At 46.3% G+C, this 20,710-nt stretch overlaps 1 protein-coding gene across 2 annotated transcripts in view; it reads right to left on the reverse strand.

The window, feature by feature from the left end:
• Positions 1-496: 496 nt before the first annotated feature.
• The window catches only part of NDUFA10 (NADH:ubiquinone oxidoreductase subunit A10), a 64,048-nt gene continuing 43,834 nt past the window's right edge, over positions 497-20,710 (reverse strand). For both annotated transcript variants that reach the window (XM_023518260.1, XM_003798244.3), the window contains exon 10: positions 497-803. In XM_023518260.1, coding sequence (XP_023374028.1) covers positions 735-803 — 69 coding nt within the window. In that variant the 3' untranslated portion in view covers positions 497-734. The remainder of the gene's footprint in view (positions 804-20,710) is intronic.

Below are 20,710 nucleotides of genomic sequence, written 5' to 3' on the forward strand. Positions count from 1 at the left end.
CATGTGTACATCTACAGCAGCCTGCGTGCATGTGGATGACAGCCCATGTGTGCATGTGTACATGTACAGCAGCCCGTGTGTGCATGTGTATGACAGCCCATGTGTGCATGTGTACATGTACAGCAGCCCGTGTGTGCATGTGTACATCTACGACAGCCTGTGTGCACACATAAATCTACAGCAGCCTATGTGTGCATGTGTACGTCTACGATAGCCTGTGTGCATGTACATCTACAGCAGCCCACGTGTGCATGTGTAGATCTATGACAGTCTATATGTACACATGTACATCTTCAGCAGCCCATGTGTGTACATCTACAACAGCCCAAGTGTACAGGTATGATAGCCCATGTGTGCACAGATATACAATGGGGAGAATTTCCATAGAAACAATTTTATTTCTTGAAGTCTACAGAAACAATGTACGTGACAGCGGCTGTGCTAAAATGACCGGCTTGTGGTGAGAGCTGGTCTTTCGTAGTAGACCCATTTTTTCCCCAGTGATAATTACGGGTCATTACAAAATAAAGCTAGATGCTTCCAAAACCTTTTAAATGGAAGTCATTTCTTCCAACTCTATTACTATACTACAGCAGGCACACCTGGCCAGGTGTCTCTTCTACTGCGCAGTTTCAGATCATTTACTCCCCTGTTTAGAGCCATGTGGAGTCCCTGAGAGCAGGCAGGCCAGAACTTCTTGGTCACTATGCTGCAGCTGGGCGAGGGCAGCCTGCTCACTTCAGCCAGATCCACTTGTCACCCACATCGGCATTGTACCCAGGTCGGTACTTGCGGCCCGGCAGCTGTGGGAGGGAAAAGCCATTGGTACAGTTAAAATTGCCTGAACGTCTCCCTGGCTCCCCCAGCACACGTCCTTTACTCCCTCGGCCACTCAGTGGTGTCTGTGAACACTGCTCTGCAGCAGGTCCCCACTATGAGTGCAAAGATATCTCACCACTGAGTCAAACAGACCACAACACAGTCCTCACTGCCAGAAGCCTCCATCCCACCAGTGAGTGCAGACACCACCACTGAGTCAAACAGACCACAGCACGACCCTCACTGCCAGAAGCCTCCATCTCACATAAGTGTTGTCACCTTTGTCAGGAAGGGTCATCAGGGTGGTGAGTACCAGGGGAGAAGAGGGACAGAGGGTGATGTGGTGGTGCTGGGTTGAGAGGAGCTGGGAGCACCTGGCAGATACTGCACCCGGAGATACAGCAAACAGCACCCATTCTTATGCTGCGACCCTCCCAGTGTGCAGCGGCATATTGACACTGCCAGGTCACTGCAGTAGCCAGGGTGCTGGAAACAGCACTAGTGAAGGGATCAAGGTGAGTTTGGTTCAGGTCTCTGAAGTAGGTGTGGGCAGGGTAGGAAAACTAGCAAAGGAGGGGGAAACAACCTAGGCCTGGCCACAAGGAGCTGTTGAGATGTCCAGGTGGGAGGAGCAACAGGAGGAAACAGTGTTAAAACCCAGGAAGAAGAGCCTCAGCTATAGGGGAGGGGTCAGCCCAGGGTGGGGCTTGGCAGTCACGGAACCCCTCACTCCTCCCTTTCCCCCCACCTCTGATTTCCTGCCAGTGCCTCCCCTGGCTGTACCCAGCCAGAGGTCACGGGTGGGGAGCCCAGGTGACACAGTCAACAGAGGCTGGCCTCTTATAGCACAAGGCAGGCCTCTCCACGCTGGTGGCCACATGGAGACAGATGCACAATCCCCCCCCCCACCACCACCACCACTGCCTGAGTGAGCAGCAGAGGTGCCCTTAAGACCACCCAGCTGTCTCAGAAACTAGGACAGGGTGAGCTCTGGGGCCTGCAAGGCCCAGACTGCCCCCTTCTTTCCAGGAAGCAACTCCTTGTGGTGCACAGGTCTGAAGCGGGAGCCAGGACATGAGAGCATCAGGGCTCACCTGGACCTAGAGTGTCTGAAGTGCCAAGACAGAATGTGGAGGACACTGGGCACAGCCAGGGCAGAGAGGCTGAGCACAGGAAAGCGAGCGGGCTGTGAGTGCAGACGGGTGACAGCACCGGGCACACCAGGCCTCACACCGAACTGCGAGCAAGTGGCCACTGATCTGCACAAGGACAGGGGAGCAGGAGGAGGAGAGACCACACTGATGAGAGACACCAGTGCAGATGGGGAGGGACACAGGATGGAGCTGCTGCCCACCAGGCGTGTGTGTGCATGTGCGCGCGCACACATGGGGGTGGTTGGCAGTCTCTGAATTAAGAGGGCTGGAGACTGTGGCAGGCACAATAATGCCGTGGGACCTGTGACTACATGATCTCACGTGGCAAAGGAACTCTGCAGGGAGGTCAAGGGTCCTGAGATGCAGACGCCATCTGAGTCACAGGTGGGCCAGGGCCATCACCAGGGTCCCTCAGAGATGTGATGCTGCCTTGGGCCATGCCAATCAACACAGGCACCTCTAGAAGCCAGGGAAGGAAAGGAGACAAGTTCTCCTTGGGGCCCCTGGAAGGAGCCCGTCCTGCCAGCACCTGATTCGGGGCTTCCAGCCTGCATCCTAAGGGCACGTCTGAGGTGCTGACCGTACTCCGTGTGCAGCAGGTGGTTACAGAGAACAGGGCACATGTGCAGGCTGCCCCTCTGACGGAGACACTCAAGACATGTCCGGAGGACCAGGCCCAAGGCGCCTCTGAGAACAAAGATACCAGGGAGGGGCTGGCTGCAGCCAGGGGCTTTAGTAAAACAGCTATGAACACAGCTGCTGCAATGAGGAAGTCACACTTCAGTTGTTACCATAGCTAAGAGGCTCTCCTACCAGAAAATAACTTCTTTTTCCTAAAAGAGCAACTGCAGAATTATTTCCAAAGAAGAGAAAGTTTGAACCTCAACAAACAATCTGAAAGAGTTTGTCTCCCCAGCACCCATCACAAACACACGCAGTAGGCGCCCTCCTGGGACAAGGAGCCCAGCTCTCCCAGTTTACAATGCTCGACCGGGACATGGTAGCAGCCTCACAGATCTGTGGCGCAGGGCCGGACTGGGCATACCAGGCTGTTTTCACCTTTGCAACTCAAGTTGTGAATGAGCAGAGGACAAACACTGGCAAACACCAAGCCTACTGAGCTGGCAAGGCCGCCACCTGCCCTTTGGCTGGCTCTCTGGACACCCACAAGGGTTCTCAGGCCTTTTAAGCTCATAGAAACCTATGGGGAGGTAGCAACTCACACCAAGAGCAAAAGAAATCTGCTTCTTATTCTAAACCATCGATTCCATATCTGTACCTGCTAATTTAAAATAAACCATCAGGCACCAAAAGCCAGTCCTCACTGGCCACTGGCAGGCAGCACCCCGTGATGCCCCAGAGAAGGCAGCAGTGTGCACAGGCCTACCCGGCCTGCCCGGCCTGCCCTCGGCGGCGCAGCTGTGGACTCCAGAGCCATGAGCAGACTTTCCTGCGCTGCTCACTCCTTATTGCCCGAGTGCTGGCAGGCCCACTTTAAAAATGAAAAGAAATCATTGCCATCTTGTTGGAAGTTTGAGATTCTGCTGAAAGCATCCTCATTGGCAAACCATGGATCCTGAGAGGGAATCAAATCCCTTCCAAGCTCATCCTCTCAACATACCACAGGGACTCGTCACTCATCAGACCTCTGATTCAGGCACAGCAGACTCACTACATTCATGGCACTTGGCTAAGTTCACTACCTTTAGGAGGCTGTTTCCCCACATTTTCCATTAAAAATCAAAAAGGTTACTGATGTAAGGTAAAGAACAGTAAATTATGAAGCCCAACATTTAAAAACTGCTCTTCCAGAGTCCCATGGCTGACATGGACACATATCTGCCCACCAGCAGGCCGTCGGGAACCTTCCACAGTAAGGCTCGGAGACAGGAAGACTCTCCAGATGGGGCACGGAGGAGGCTCACTCTTCAGAGCCCGGCCACTGACCACCCCAGTGTGGACACCAGCTCCCAGTCCTCAGAGCTGCTGGTAACAGGGGTCTCGGATGGAAATGAGCCCAGCCCCTGGGAGACCCTGCCCCCTGAAGGAGGTCAAGGGTGTGAGTGTGCACATGCGTGTGTGAGCGTGCAAGCATGTGTGAGTGCATTATGCATGCGTGCATGTGTACACATGTGTGTGGGGGGCATGTATGCATATGTGTGCACATGTGTGCATGTGCACATGCAGGTGTGAGTGCATTATGCATGCGTGCATGTGTACACATGTGTGTGGGGGGCATGCATGCTTATGTGTGCACATGTCTGCATGTGCACATGCAGGTGTGAGTGCATTATGCATGCGTGCATGTGTGCACATGTGTGTGGGGGGCATGCATGCTTATGTGTGCACATGTCTGCATGTGCACATGCAGGTGTGAGTGCATTATGCATGCGTGCATGTGTACACACGTGCAGTCAGTCAGTCTGGGGGTCTAGATCTGCATTTTCTTCTCTAGTAAAACCCTCCTGACTGTGTTCTGTCCCCGCTGACGCCTCTGTATTCACATGCAGAAGATGTAAAAAGACACAGCAGCTGAGCAGCACGGTCTGCTCAAAACCATCCCCAGTTTGCCCACACTTTACTATGTCAAGTCTGTGAGTCAGAGGCCATGCTCAACTCGGATTCCCATTTCCAACAAAAGACAGGCCGACATGCAGCCCTACTGCCCCTGCCGACACACCAGCCCTGGAAGGACAACATGAGCCAGCCTGAGCCAGCCTGAGCCAGCCTGGGCCAGCCAGCTGCCCAGCAGCACTGGGGCTGTGGACGAGGCAGACCCCTCTGCTCTGCGCCTCCTGAACTGTAAGTATGTGCAAGCATGTCCTCTTCCCTTTTCTTCTAAGAGAAAAGAGTTTAAGCAGGGTGCAGAGGGCCCCGCTGCCAGTATGTTCCTAGACCTGGAGCCCAAGCCCTCAGCCACTACGCGGCCAACCTGCCTGCTGCAGCCTGGGGAAGCACCTAGTTCCTGCTGTTTCCTGTGTCTCTGGTCACTGGACATGCCCTCTAGACCTACGTGCTTCAGATAAATGTCTGGAAATGGAACTGCTTAAGGATAGACGGCAAGAGGGCAGAGTGCAGCCGCCATCACATGGACTTCAGTCCAGTGACGTGGACACTGCAGGCCGCACATTGCTGCTCCTGCTCCAATGACTCGGGCTGCAGCGTCTCTCTGTGGATGCACACCAGACTTTTGATCTTTCGTTGCCTTGTGACAGGTCAGCAAACCACAGCCCACAGACCAAACCTGCCCCTGACTCTCTAAACAAGGTTTAGTGCTAGGCAGGATCATCCACTAGTCTATGGCCCATCTGTGCTACTGTCACACTTCAGCAGAGTGCAAGGGGTTGTGACAGAGGCTATGTGGCCAACAGAGCCACAAATGTTCACTCTGGCTCTTCACAGAAAAGCTTTGCTGACCACTGGCCTCACAGAGAGGCAGCAAGGACATCATACTGGCCTCACTGCCCAGTGGAAGTACACTCACCCCACACGCACTTTGTGGGTGACAGCGCCAGTGTCAGGTCTGAGAGACACAGAGGGAGGGAGAGACAGAGAGAGAGAGAGACAGAGAGAGGGAGGGAGAGACAGGGGGGAGAGGAAGGGAGGGAGACAGGCAGACTCATCCTCCTGGATGAAACTCATCCCTGGACATAGGAATTGTGGTGTCTAGTGCTGAGAGACAGGGATAAGAGGCAGCCTGTCCTCTCTGGTTTGGTAAAACCCAGAGAACATATCGAACAGGCTGGAATGTATGAGGAGCCCAAGCAGAAGACTGAAGGTGGGGGTGGGGGGGCAGGAGGAAGGATCAGTTCCCCAGGCCAGCATGGCCAGAGGCTTTGGGAACAGCAAGGTGTGGTCAGCAGCCGGTTTGGGAAGGAGCAGGAAGGGGAGCAACACAATGAGACAGCACCGAGAGTGGCCTCCGTGGAGCAGACGGACAGACGCAGCCATGGTCTTCAAGAGGCGGCTGTGGAAAAGCACTTGCCCTGACTCCACGCTGGGCCACTCACCACAACTACAGGCCCTGGCTCCTGGCGTTCAGTTACACCACTAGGCCTGACCAGTGAAAGCCACCAGATGACCGATGAAGCCAAGGACTAGCCAGCAACTGCCCTATAGGAGGATTCGCGGTTCCTGGACACACCTCTGGCCAGACTCATTTAGACACTGGACAAACAGCCTGGATGCTTTTCTTAGCAGGTCATAGTGGCCAGATGGTTAGAGCTGGGGATCAGAGTACTAAGGTGGGTAGAAAAGGGCTCCCAAATCTGTAAGGGGACTCGTGGGTCTTGGGGTGAAACTCCACAAACCTAGGCAAAGGTCACTTCAGGGAAAGAACTGTTCCTGGGGAGCTGCCCTAGGACTGTGAGTCAGCCGAGTTCCCCACGGCCAGAGGACAGTGGCCTCGCACTGCTCACCAGAGGCATCTGGCAGAGACCCCAAGGGTCACACCATAGCCCCAGCTACACCCAGCTGAAGACAGGCCACGGACTCATCAAAAACACTTACAAGTAGCTTAACTGCCAGAAAAAACACTGTAACATTCTCCAAGGGAAGAGAGGAAGATCTAACACTCAAAACGTAAACCTCACGATGTACAGCAGCTGGGAAACATTCCCAGACGTGCGAGAGTTTCACGTGGTATCTGGTATCGTAACAGGGAAAGAAATATGGAGGCAACTCAGAAATGACAAGGATGACGAACTAGGAACAAGGACACAGAAAGAGCAGTAACAGAAACGCTCAACATGCTCAAGGAATTAAATGAAGAATGAAAATGAGAGAACTGGATAACCAAAAGGGCCAAATGGAATCTCTAGAGTTAAGAAACAGGATTCCTGAAATAAACCTCATTTTGAACGAGTGTACGGGCCACAAAATGTGTCCCTCAGAGGTCCTGCTGCAGGGGACCCACAGCTGCTGACCGAGGGACCAGCTGCTGTATTCATGCTGTGGACACACCCAATTTGACACCCATTAATGATGGACTGTGGCACAGTGCCGCCCGACCCCGTGGGCCCTCGTGACAGCACCCTGGCTCTAGGAGACACCCCATCAACCTGGACACACCTTTTTTGGACTCCTCCTCCCAAAAGTACTGCTTTATGAAAAATAGCAAGTTGGGAAGAACTTGTGGATTTAGCTTGAGTGTCTGTGATCTGCTCACTTCAGTGTGACAACACGACAGCAGACATAGCCCTAGGGGACACCGCTCGGCAAAGAGCCCAGCACAGGCATCACCACTGGACAAACCGGGGAGGTCTCCAGGCAGAGGGTGTTGAACACAGCAGCTGCCGCCATCCCGTCTACTCTCCACTTAGCACCTGGACTCTTGCAGAAAAGATTCCCCGAGCTGCCTCCACCTTGAGGAATCCTGCAATTAAATGACGCCTCTGCCCCATGAAGCTGCTCACCCTTCTGGAAACTGAAGGTGCCATGTGGTCACCTGATGGAGGGAGCAGTGAAGGTGCCGTGTGGTCACCGGATGGAGGGAACAGTGAAGGTGCAGGGAACAGTGAAGGTGCCGTGTGGTCACCCGATGGAGGGAGCAGTGAAGGTGCCGTGTGGTCACCTGATGATGGAGGGAGCAGTGAAGGTGCCGTGTGGTTACCTGATGGAGGGAGCAGTGAAGGTGCCATGTGGTCATCTGATGATGGAGGGAGCAGTGAAGGTGCCGTGTGGTCACCCGATGGAGGGAGCAGTGAAGGTGCCGTGTGGTCACCCAATGGAGGGAGCAGTGAAGGTGCTGTGTGGTCACCCGATGGTCACCCGATGGAGGGAGCAGTGAAGGTGCCGTGTGGTCACCCGATGGAGGGAGCAGTGAAGGTGCCGTGTGGTCACCTGATAGAGGGAGCAGTGAAGGGGCCGTGTGGTCACCCGATGGAGGGAGCAGTGAAGGGGCCGTGTGGTCACCTGATGGAGGGAGCACTGAAGGTGCTTCGTGGTCACTCCCATGTCCAGTCACACAGCTTCTACACCAGGAAGGTGTATTGCAACATGACAACTATCAAAGTGGGTTCTAAGTGAGGTGTGAGTGTTGTGAGGACATCCAGCTCCTCTCGTCTGGGCTTTCTCCTTGGTGTCTTCAGGTAAACTGGTCCCAGTGCTTCCTCCCTGTTTACTGAAAGTCTGTCCTTATTAAAGTGAATTTCAGAAAGGCGAGAACACACAATAAACAGAAGTTATTAAAAACATCTCTATTTTAAAAAATGGTAAAGGAAAACTTGATACTGAAAATGAAAACAACTTGAGACAGTGAAGAAATAAAAATAGCAGGAGAGAAAACAGAAGATTCCGTTGTCCTAGTAACTGTCTGGGAGAGATCAAAGGGATGGAGCAGTCTCTCACCAGCATTTGGCAGAGACCCCAAGAGTCACACCTTAGCCCCTGGCCACACCCACCTGAAGACAGGCCACGGACTCATCAAAAACAGTGACGGCCTCTGTGAATTAGAAAGACACTGAATTGCTAAGGTGGGAACCAAATCAGTTCGTCTGACCCTGGAGGGACTGTCCAGAAATAAGAAGAGACCTGGTATAATGTCTGAAAAATGGCTTAAAACATTAGCATTCCGTGCCCCTCCAGTATTCTCACAGACCGTACTGAGTCAATCAGACCACAGCAGTGCTAACCAATGACAAATGTGTCCTCAAACACCACCTGGACCCCAGGTAACCTTCCCCCTACACCACCAAGTCCCCAGGGTAGCCTGCCCTTCTGACACATATGATTAATACTGCCCAGACCCTGGGTACACCTGCCCCTCTCTCCTGTGTGATAAATGCTCCCCAGACTCTGGGTACACCTGCCCCTCTGAAAACATCTGTAGGTGAACCCTGGATTCCTGAGGTGTTGGCAACTCATCTATTCATATAAGAATCTAAGGGGGCGGGGAGGAGCAGCTGAATAACAGCTTCCTTGCAACTAGGCACCGTGAGACTGGGGAGAGAAGACTCCAGGCATCTGACTGGTGGGATCGTCCCAGAAACATCCCTTTGGGGTGACGGGGAGAACTTCTGGACCCCATGAGGAGGAAAAAAGCAGTGGAGAACTGGCAAGTGGTTGCATGTGTTTGTTCGGTCTAATCGCCGGAAGCTGACTCAGTGAAACCCTAGTCCAGAAACATGGTAACTTAAAGAGCAAGAGGAAGTGAAAGGAAAATTAGGGCAAGGAAACAGATAAAAGAAAACACTCATGAGGAAAAATCAGCAGAAAAATCCTGGCAACATGAAAAACCCAGAGCAACCCCCCCAAGGGACCGTGAGGGAGTTACTGCAGAGATTCCACCTATAAAGAAATGTTAGAAATGACAGAAAGGGAAGGTAGAATACAGATGATGGAAACAATGAAGGAAACTGCTGATAAAGTGGAAAATAACCAAAAGGAAATACAAAAACTGAATCAAGTAAGAGATGAACAATATGAAGAATATAGAAAGGATATAGCAGAGCTGAAGGAACTGAAGCAGTCAATTAGGGAACTTAAAGATGCAATATTGACCAAGACAATAGTATCAACAACAGATTAGACCATGCAGAAGAAAGAATCTCAGAGACAGACGACAAAGCTCTTGAGATAACTCAGTTAAAGAGGCAGAAAAGAAGAGAGAGAAAGCAGAATGTTCACTGACAGAATTATGGGACTTTATGAAGGGTTCAAACATACAAGTTATAGGTACCCTAGAAGGGGAAGAAGAATGCCCCAGGGGAATGGAAGCCATACTAGAGAATATAAATGAAAATTTCCCAAATATCACCAAAGATTCTGACACACTCCTTTCAGAGGGATATCGACCCCAGGTCACCTCAACTCTAACTGAGCTTCTCCTAGACACATTGTGATGAACCTGTCCAAAGTTAAGACAAAATAAAAGATTCTTCAAGCTGCCATAAGTAAGTGCCAGCTGACCTACAGGGGAAAATCTATCAGGGTGACGGCAGACTTCTCTAATGAAACTTTTCAAGCAAGGCGGCAATGGTCATCTACCTTTAATCGTCTTAAACAGAACAATTTCCAGCCCAGAATTCTGTATCCTGCTAAGTTAAGCTTTAAAATTGACAGAGAAATCAAATCATTTACTGATATGCAAACACTAAGGAAATTTGCCACAACAAGACCAGCTCTATAGGAAATACTTCAACCTGTTCTACACACTAGACCATCACAATGAAGCAATAGAAAAGAACTCAGAAATTAAAGGACAGAACCTAACTTCCACACTGATGCAAAAGATAAAACTAAGCAATGAATTCTCACTAAATAAGATGAATAGAATACTACCACACTTATCAATTATCTCAGTAAATGTAAATGGCTTAAATTCTCCACTGAAGAAGCATAGATGAGCTGATTGGATTACAAAACACAAGCCATTCATTTGCGGTCTGCAGGAAATACACCTAGCTTCAAAAGACAAATTAAAACTCTTGAGTTAAGGGTTGGAAGACAATTTTTCAGGCTAACAGAATTCAGAAGAAAAGAGGGGTTGTATCTTATTTCAGATACATGTGGATTGAAAGCAACTAAAGTCAAAAAAGACAAAGATGGTCACTTTCTATTGTCAAGGGAAAAATACAACAAGAAGACATTTCAATTCTAAATATTTATGCACCCAACTTAAATGCTCCCAGATTCTTGAAAGACCTTACTCAGTCTGAGCAATATGAGATCCTATAACACCATAATAACTTTAACACTCCTCTTACAGAGCTGGACAGATCCTTTAAACAGAAAATCAACAAAGACATAAGGAACTTAAATGAGACCCTAGAACAACTGTGCTTGATAGACATATATAGAACACTCCATCCCAAAGATAAAGAATACAAATTCTTCTCATCACCCCATGGAACATTCTCCAAAATTGATCATACACTAGGACACAAAATAAACCTCAAAAGAAGAATTGAAATTTTACCTTGTATCTTCTCAGAGCACAAGGCACTAAAGGTGGAACTCAATTCCAACAAAAACATTCAACCCCACACAAAGGCGTGGAAATTAAACAACCTTCTACTGAATGACAGTTGAGTGCAAGAAGAAATAAAAGAGGAAATCATTAACTTCCTTGAGCATAACAACAATGAAGACACAAGCTACCAAAACCTGTGGGATACTGCAAAAAGCAGTTCTGAGAGGAAAATTCATTGCTTTAGATGCCTACATTTGAAAAACAGAAAGAGAGTTCATCAACAAACTCACAAGTCATCTATCTTATGGAATTAGAAAAAGAATAACAATCTAAGCCTGAACCTAGCAGAAGAAAAGAAATATCCAAAATTAAATCAGAAATCAATGAAATTGAAAACAACGGAATTGTTCAGAAAATTAATGAAACAAGGAGTTAGTTTTTAGAAAAAATAAATTGGATAGATAAATCTTTGGCCAGACTAACTAGAAATAGAAAAGTAAAATCTCTAGTAACCTCAATCAGAAATGGTAAAGGGGAAATAACAACTGATGCCGCAGAGATACAAGTAGATCATCTCTGAATACTGCCAGAAACTCTATGCCCAGAAATTTGACAATGTGAAGGACATGGATCAATATTTGGAATCACACCCTCTCCCTAGACTTAGCCAGGAAGAAATAGACCTCCTGAACAGACCAATTTCAAGCAGGGAGATTAAAGAAACGATAAAAAAATCTCCCAACAAAAAATGCCCTGGTCCAGATGGCTTCACATCAGAATTCTATCAAACATTCAAAGGAGAACTTATTCCCAGAAATTATTCCAAAACATTGAGGGGAAGGAATCTTCCCGAACATGTTCTATGAAGCAAACATCACCCTGATACCAAAACCAGGAAAAGACCCAGGTAAAAAGGAGAATTTCAGACCAATTTCACTAATGAATACAGATGCAAAAATTCTCAACAAAATCCTAGCCAACAGATTACAAACTATCATCAAAAAAGTCATACATCATGATCAAGTAGGTTTCATCCCAGGGATGCAAGGCTGGTTTAACATACGCAAGCCCATAAACGTTATCCACTGGATTAACAGAAGCAAAAACAAGGACCATATGATCCTCTCAATAGATGCAGGAAAAGAATTTGATAAAATCCAACATCCTTTTCTAATTAGAACACTGGAGAGTACAGGCATAGGTGGCACATTTCTTAAACTGATCGAAGCTATCTATGACAAACCCACAGCTAATATTTTACTGAATGGAGTAAAACTGAAAGCTTTTCTACTTAGAACTGGAACCAGACAAGGTTGTCCTCTGTCACCATTACTATTCAACATAGTGCTGGAAGTTCTAGACAATACAATTAGGCAAGACAAGGAAATAAAGGGCATCCAAATGGGAGCAGAGGAGGGCAAACTCTCTCTCTTTGCTGACGATATGATCTTATACTTAGAGAACCCCAAAGACTCAACCACAAGACTACTGGAAGTTATCAGAAAATACAGTAATGTCTCAGGATACAAAATCAATGTCCACAAGTCAGTAGCCTTTGTATACGCCAATAACAGCCAGGATGAGAGGCTAATTAAGGACACGACTCCCTTCACCATAGCTTCAAAGAAAATGAAATACCTAGGAATATGCCTAACAAAAGAGGTGAAGGTCCTGTATAAAGAAAATTATGAAATCCTAAGAAAGGAAATAGCAGAGGATATTAACAAATGGAAGAACACACCATGCTCATGGCTGGGAAGAATCAACATTGTTAAAATATCTATACTTCCCAAAGCAATCTACAGATTCAATGCCATCCCTATTAAAATACCAACATCATACTTTCAAGACTTGGAAAAAATGATTCTGCATTTTGTATGGAACCAGAAAAAACTCCATATAGCTAAGGAAGGTCTTAATAATAAAACAAAGCTGGGGTCATCAGCATACCAGATTTTAGGCAGTACTACAATACAAAGCCATAATGGTCAAGATAGCATAGTACTGGCACAAAAATAGAGACGTAGACACTTGGAATCCAACAGAAAACCAGGAAATGAAATTAACATCTTCTAACCACCTAATCTTCGATAAACCAAACAAGACATACCTTGGGTGAAAGACTCCCTATTCAATAAATGATACTGGGAGAACTGGATATCCACATGTATAAGACTGAAACTGGACACACAACTTTCTCCACTCACAAAAATTGATTCAAGATGGATAAAGGAAAAAAAAAAGATGGATAAAGGACTTCAATATAAGGCATGAAACAATAAAAATCCTCAAAGAAAGCATAGGAAAACACTTAAAGACATTGGCCTGGGGAAGGACTTCATGAAGAAGACTGCTATGGCAATTGCAACAACAACAAAAATAAACAAATGGGACTTAATGAAACTGGAAAGCTTCCGTACAGCTAAGGAGACAACAACCAAAGCAAATAGACAATCTACATAATGGGAAAGGATATTGCATACTTTGAATCAGCCAAAAGTTTGATAACTAGGATCTATAGAGAACTCAAATTAATCCACATGAAAAAAGCCAACAATCCCATATATCAATGGGCAAGAGACATGAAAAGAACCTTCTCTAAAGACAGAGGAATGGCTAACAAACATATGAAAATTCATCATCCCTAATTATTATAGAAATGCAAATTAAAACCACACTGAGATACCATCTAATCCCACTGAGAATGGCCCACATCACAAAATCTCAAAACTGCAGATGCTGGCGTGGATGTGGAGAGAGGAACACTTTTACACTGCTGGTGGGACTGCAAACTAATACAACCTTTCTGGAAGGAAGTATGGAGAACCCTAAAAGAACTCAAGCTAGACCCCCATTTGACCCTGCAATCCCATCAACTGGGCATCTGCCAGAAAGAAAAAAAATCCTTTTATCATAAAGACACTTGCACTAGACTGTTTATTGCAGCTCAATTTACAATAGGCAAAATGGGCAAACAGCCTAAATGCCCACCAACCCAGGAATGAATTAACAAGCTGTGGTATATGTACACCAAGGAATACTATTAAAAATAGTTTTAATAGCCATTAAAAAAATGGAGACTTTATAGCCTTTGTATTAACATGGGTGGAAATGGAACATATTATTTTTAGTAAAGCATCACAAGAATGGAGAAACATGAATCCTATGTACTCGATTTTGATATGAGGACAATTAATGACAAATAATGACACGGTGGGGGTGGGGGAAGGGGAGAGCAGAGAGTAGGAAGCAAGGAGGGGGTGGGGTCTTGGTGTGTGACACACCTGTTGGGGGCAAGACACGATTGTAACACGATTAACAAATGCATCAGTGTAACCTGGTTTCTTGTACCCTCAATGAATCCCCAACAATAAACAAACAAACAAACAAAAAACGGAAAAAAAAATCTAAGATCCCTTTTCTTCTGGGAAGGTCTTTACTAATCTGTGCTTCTATGTCACCAAGAAAGTCAACAGGAAATACCACACAAACTGTTCCCTGAGGACGCCAATCCCTCCTCCACCCTGGCACACCCGTGCTGTGCAGGGATAAGCCCCGGCCACCGAGGAGGTGTTGTCACAGCCCCTCTGCCTGCCACCTGCAGATGGGGTGGTGATCATGGGGCCTTCTGTAAAGAGAAGCAATGGGAAATACAAGCAAGGACTAAGACCCTATCAACAAAATTCAAAAAGCACTGGCATAAATAAAAAGAAACCCAAATCTGCAACCATCCTACTGAACTACAAAACACCCAAGACAGAAGTTCAGGAAAATCTTAGAAAAGAAAAGACCACAATACTTAATTTTAAAAATGTGTCAAAGCACTGTTGCTATTTCCAAAGATGGGAAGGGCCTCCTAGTAACCTCTCACACAAGGTGTGCAACAGTTTAGGGGCCACGGAACACACACACCAGGTGCTTCCATCTAGTGGGAGCGAGGTCCTCTGAGACTGCCAGGTGAGACACAGGGCTTAGAACCTGCAGAACACCCCCACATCTCCACAGTTTCCACATTTCCTTAAGTTTCTCATGAAATTATGAGGTATATTTTTAGTAATTTTATTACCTTTATAATATTAATTTGGATTATATAAATTTCTCATGTTGCTGGTGGAGTCTGGAGAAAACACATAATTTAAATATGTTTTTAAAAATTCTAAAAAGTGGGTGGCACATGTGGCTCAAAGGAGTAGGGTACCAGCCCCATATACTGGAGGTGGCAGGTTCAAGCCTGGCCCTAGCCAAAAACTGCAAAAAAAATCTAAAAAGTAAGAAACTACCTACTAGGTACAGGCTTCTAAGGACCATTACCATAAAAAAAAAAAATGACCCCATGTCCTCCACTTGTTCTAGAAAATAAATAGCCACAAAAACATACTTTGCCCTAACATTAAAAATCCTTTCTCTTTTGAAACGTCTATTCCCAAACACTGTCTGCAGCAAACTGATGACCTGTCGAATGCCGCAGGAAGGGTCCCGGCTCCTATGTGGACAACACTCCCCCTGCACCTGCTGCCACACGCAGGTTCCCTCACCACGAGGGTGTCAGGAAATGGTTTGCCCACCTCACCGGTGCCAAAGGCTGAATTTTATCCCAGTCATCTTTTGTAAAGTACAACAGTTAGGCAAAACCTTTTGTGAACAGCTAGATTCTCATCAGACCTTTATTTACGACTTCTGTTTTCTAACATACAATTCTAGAAACAGTACTTGGTCAGCAAATTCAAACTTCACAGTAATTCTCACTGCACTTCAGAACCTCAAACTCTGACCCGACACAGCAGCCTGCGCCTTCCTGGTGTCCCTGAGAGCTCGGGTGCTGGGGGGAGGTCTCCTTGCCCTTGGCTTGGTGTCCTGGCCATGCAAACGCCCATCCCAAGCAGGTCCCACCTCCAGGCCCTTCCCTTCTGCATGTTCTCCCCTCTGACAAGTTGCCTATTGTCCCCAACTCGGCAAGACTGAGAAAGAAAGAATGCAACCTCACTGCACTTTCAGGGAAACGTGCCTTCGTACTAAACCTTGAGTATTCATTTCCAAAAGAAGAAAAATAGTGGAAAAAAGTAGGTTTTATAGTTAGGATTTTACTTTCTAATGTGTTTTTAAAGCAACCATTGTTTTTTCCTCTTGACATCTGACAGAAACTGTTGCTAAAAACAGAACCTGTCTGTTTGGATGATCACATAAAAAGAGCCCACCACTCGTCCCGACTTTGGGCCTTTCCTTACAAATGAAAACTCTCCAACCCTCCTGCTCCCGGGAATGTGATGTACCCATGTGTGAGGCACCAGAGGAGGAGCGGTGCGTGAAGCCTGCAGCAGGGCACAGGCACACCCTCGTCTGCGAGGAGCTGTGAGGAGGGCCCTGGGCACGGGCTCAGAGGCAGCGGGGACATGGCCCCTGTGCCACAGAGGCCATCCAGAAACAGGCTCTGCAGCCCGCAGAGGCTGGGTAGGAGCCAGCGCCTCCAGGTCTCTGGTGGCTGCACAGGGAACCTGCGCTGGGCTTTCCTCGTCTCTGCAGCCTAATGTCATCTCCAGGTAATTACTGCTTTTTTTTTTCCCTTCTAATTCTTCCATTCTTTATTATAGTTCTGCTATTGGTAAGGTTACTAAATTACAAATGCATCTATGTGCACATGTATGTGTAATTGTGTGTGCCTAGGTGTGAAGTTTGAGTACACCTACATGAGAAAAAACAAACATTTTCATCTAAGATGCATTTCTTTGTAATTTTACTCTATTAGTACAATAAATAAAAAGAATTAATAAACCTGTAATACAATAGGCAGAAATAACGATCAGACTTTTCATATAGCAATTATATGAGGCATATATAACAAAAATTTAGACTATCACTATTCAGTAGAATTCTATTTCTCTATTTATATGCAAGTAAAATTGAATGTACTAAGTGTAACCTAGTAGATACTACACTGCACATTATATTGTTTATGTTTTAATGGACAAAGAGAATTCTGTGAATTAAAGAGAAATGTTCATTATTACTTGCTCAATTTCAACTTATTGGTGTTTCATATCAAGCAACTTAGTATTTCTATAACAAAATTTCTCTAAGTATCACACAATTCTTACTCATTGGACAAATACAAAGCCTAGAGTATGCATGAAGTCAGAGAGAGTGACCTTCTAATGGAGAGACCTGACAAACGAGACCGTGGCCAGGTGACCAGGACCACGTCAAGTGGCAGTGGTACCCTCGGCACTCCACCCCATGGTCTTCCTCCCCAAACACGTAAGCCCAGTCTAATCATGAAAAACTTCAGACAAGCTCCGTCTGAGGAACATTCTACAAAACACCTGTGCAGCACTCCTTTAGCCTATCAGGGTTATCAAAAACAAGAGAAGTCTGAAAAAATGTCATAGCCAAGAGGGACGTAAGGAGACACATGACCTGTTCTGGGTATCCAGATGGGGTCTTGGAACAAAAAAGGATATTGTGGAAAAACAAAGGAAATGTGAATAAAAGTGTGGACTTTAGTTAATAATATCAGTGAAGATTCATTAATTGTAACAAATGTACCATACTAATAAAAGACAATAATATTAAAAACTGGATATGAGATGTATGAGAACTACCTTCACAATTTTTCTGTAAATCTAAAAATGTTCTAAAAAAGGAAAATTTTCAAAAGTTCTTAGAAATTTAAAAATTAGATTTCCTTAATCACTTAAATATTGATTAAAACTGTTAACATTTCTAAACATTTAATTAAACCACAAGCCCGATATCAAAGATTCTCCTCAATGCTCAGAAATTAAAAAGCAAACAAAAGTATATAAAACAAAGTAATGATGACAAATGCCAGATAATGTCACCAGGTAGCAACTGGCTAAAGTGGCTGACACACCCCACATGGTGGACTGGCTTGTGCAGACCACCTCTGCCCTCCAGAACAACAGAGGGCAGCAGGGGGAGGAATTCTGTGCAGAGGCGCCCAGACATGGAAGGGTTTGGTTGCAGAGTCCTGGTAAGAAGTGAGCCAGTGGCTGCACATGAAACAGGTCCTCTCCACACTCCCACAGGGCCAGAGACTGAGGAGCTAGGGGGAGCAGCAGGGCAGGGAGCCACAAGTGAGTCCAAGACCCACTTAAAAAGGGACTCTATTAAAAATGGCCTCAGGAATATGCCAGACCTCACAGAACTCAAGCTCGGTGTCAATCAGCCTGCTGGCTTCACCAGACCTTTCCTAACTTTAATGCCTCCAGAAGACGGGGAGGTCTATCTCCCAACGGCAAGATACTGTCCTAAGAGATACCTTCATAATCCTCAAAAGGAATGACTATCACTTGAAAACAACCAGCAGAACACCAACTCTGAGGCATACCAAAAAAAAGGTTAAATGACCAAAAGCAAAAGAGAAAGAAATCAGATAATTTAAATAGGGCTAAAAAGAGGATATTGCAATTATTGAATAACTTTAACTGTGATCAGTATGTTCAAGAAATTCAATAACAAACTAATTTCAGCAGATAACTTGAAATTATAAAAGAATGGAAATTCTAGAATCAAAAGGAATTGTGATTAAAATTAAAACCTCAAACATAAGAGCTGAGCAAGGTGGCTCATGCCTGTACTCCTGGCACTGTGGGAGGCCCAGGCAGAAGGATCCCTTTGAGCTCAGCAGTTTGAGACCACCCTAAGCAAGAGCAAGCCCCTGTCTCTGCTAAAAATAAGAAAACTAGACGGGCATTGTGGCAGGTGCCTGTAGTCCCAGATCCTCAGGAGGCTGAGGCAGTGAGATAGATCACTTGAACCCAGGAGTTTGAGGCTGCTGTGAGCTACGGCAACACCATAGCACTCTATCCAGGGTGACAGAGTGAGACTCTCTAAAAACAAAAACCTCAAATATAGGCAACACTGGTCTAACAAGAGATTAGAAAGAGCTGAAAAGATGACTAGTAACTCAGAAGAGAGTTTAGAACAAATTTAGGCTAAAACACATTGAGAAAACAGAATGAAAAACACAGGAAAGGGCACAGGGACGGCAAACAGGCCCAACATAGGATGAACTAGAGCCCAGGAGGGAGCAGAGGAAACATGGGGACGCAACGCTAACCATCATCAGCCAAAGGGGTGGGCAGTGCTACAGCCGGAGCAAAGGTCAGCACAGCGGAACGTGCACACACTCTGAACAGTCAGAAAGACCTCTTTAAAAAAGAAAACATCCATCCAGAGAAATAAGAAACATTATCTTCAAAAGAGCAATAGCTAACACGAAATTAGAAACACGAAATCCAAAAGAATAAAATACTGGAATTTAGAAGTACTGAAAGACAACTACAGGCAATTCAGAATTCCGTACCCAATGGAACTGTCCCTGAAGAATGAGGACCGTGCTGCTGTCTTCTAGGTTCTGTCCCAAAGCCTTGTGTAAGGCGAGCTAGGCTGTGCATCTACACAGGCAGGGTGGGGGAGTCGCGGTGGCAGTGACAGGCACTGTCACAAACAGGCAGACACACTGAGACCCAGAGCGGCTTCCTTTCCACCTGAGAAGGGTGTGGAGCAAGAAACACAAGAATGAGCGTTGGTGCCTTCCACTGGATAGGAGACATCGGCACAAATTATGCTCTTCAATATACACAGAGAAAGAAAGAAATACAGATGTATATGAATGACTAGGAATCTAAGAGTGTATTGTGACAGAAATGAATGAATAAAGAAATAAATGAGGGAAGAGACAATACTTCATTATAGCTGGGTGCTAATTAATAATGTATAAAGAATGACAAATAGAAAAATTTCACTTTAGCAACCATCACAGTATTAATTTACCACGAAATCAACAGATGTCAGAAGTACTGATGAGAAAGGTGTTCTATATTCTCCAAGTCCTTTCTGCCCAAACACGTACTAATTATGAAGAGTAATAATTGTATGAAGAGGACACCACTGGATCAAGTGATCAAAGGTAATGCAGGCAGTGACGGGACAGACAGGAATTATCACCACCTGAGAGATGCACTGAGTTCTCAAAAAAAATAAAAAAAAAGAAGAAATATAAGAAATAAGTCCAGTCATGGGGAAAGATGGACAAGACCAAATTGAGGGGCACTAAACCAAGTGTTCAGGTCTTGACTATCAAGGAAAGCCTGAGAACTTACCAGATTCAGAGAGAAAAAGAGACAAAACAGCTCCAAACACTCCAGTAGCTGGACTGGACACTTCTGCTCTGAAGAACGTCACTGGGATGCTGAGTACCCTTGAGCAGGGCCTGCAGCTTGAGGGGCAGCTGTGGTGCGGGAGTGGAGCAGAATGCCCTTGACTGTAAGAACCACACTGCAGCAGTTCTCCAAACTCTGTGGGGATCAGGATTGAAGGGAGGACGCATGAAAACACATCCCTGGGCCATCCTCCAAGCACCTGACCCAGCAGGCAGAAACTGGGGCCTGCCAAGTAGGCCCCTATGACAGCCGGCCGTGCTGGAAGCTAACAGGGCATCACAGTGACAGCTCACTCCCAAATGGTTCAGGAAAGGTTCATTTGTTATTGTCATCATTTTTTTAATATCCCAAGATAAAAAATAGTTAAAATGAAGATCAAAAAAGACCATTTTAAATAATAAGTGCAAGAACATGCTGTCAACAAAAAATTCTTCAGGCAAAAGGCCCACAATCCCATGTGAAGCAGGGAGCCCAGACAGGGTGAGCAACAGCAAGTGGGCAAGGGTGCACCTGCACAAACAGCTGCCTGGGCAGGAGTGACACCGCCCTGAGCAGCAGAACAGCATTGCACATGGAACACGGGTGCACCTGCACAAACAGCTGCCGGGGCAGGAGCGACACCGCCCTGAGCACCAGAACAGCAT

Source organism: Otolemur garnettii, unplaced genomic scaffold (genome assembly GCF_000181295.1).
Source record: "Otolemur garnettii isolate 467f Iridium unplaced genomic scaffold, OtoGar3 scaffold00133, whole genome shotgun sequence".
In the NCBI taxonomy this organism is placed as follows: Eukaryota; Metazoa; Chordata; class Mammalia; order Primates; family Galagidae; genus Otolemur; species Otolemur garnettii.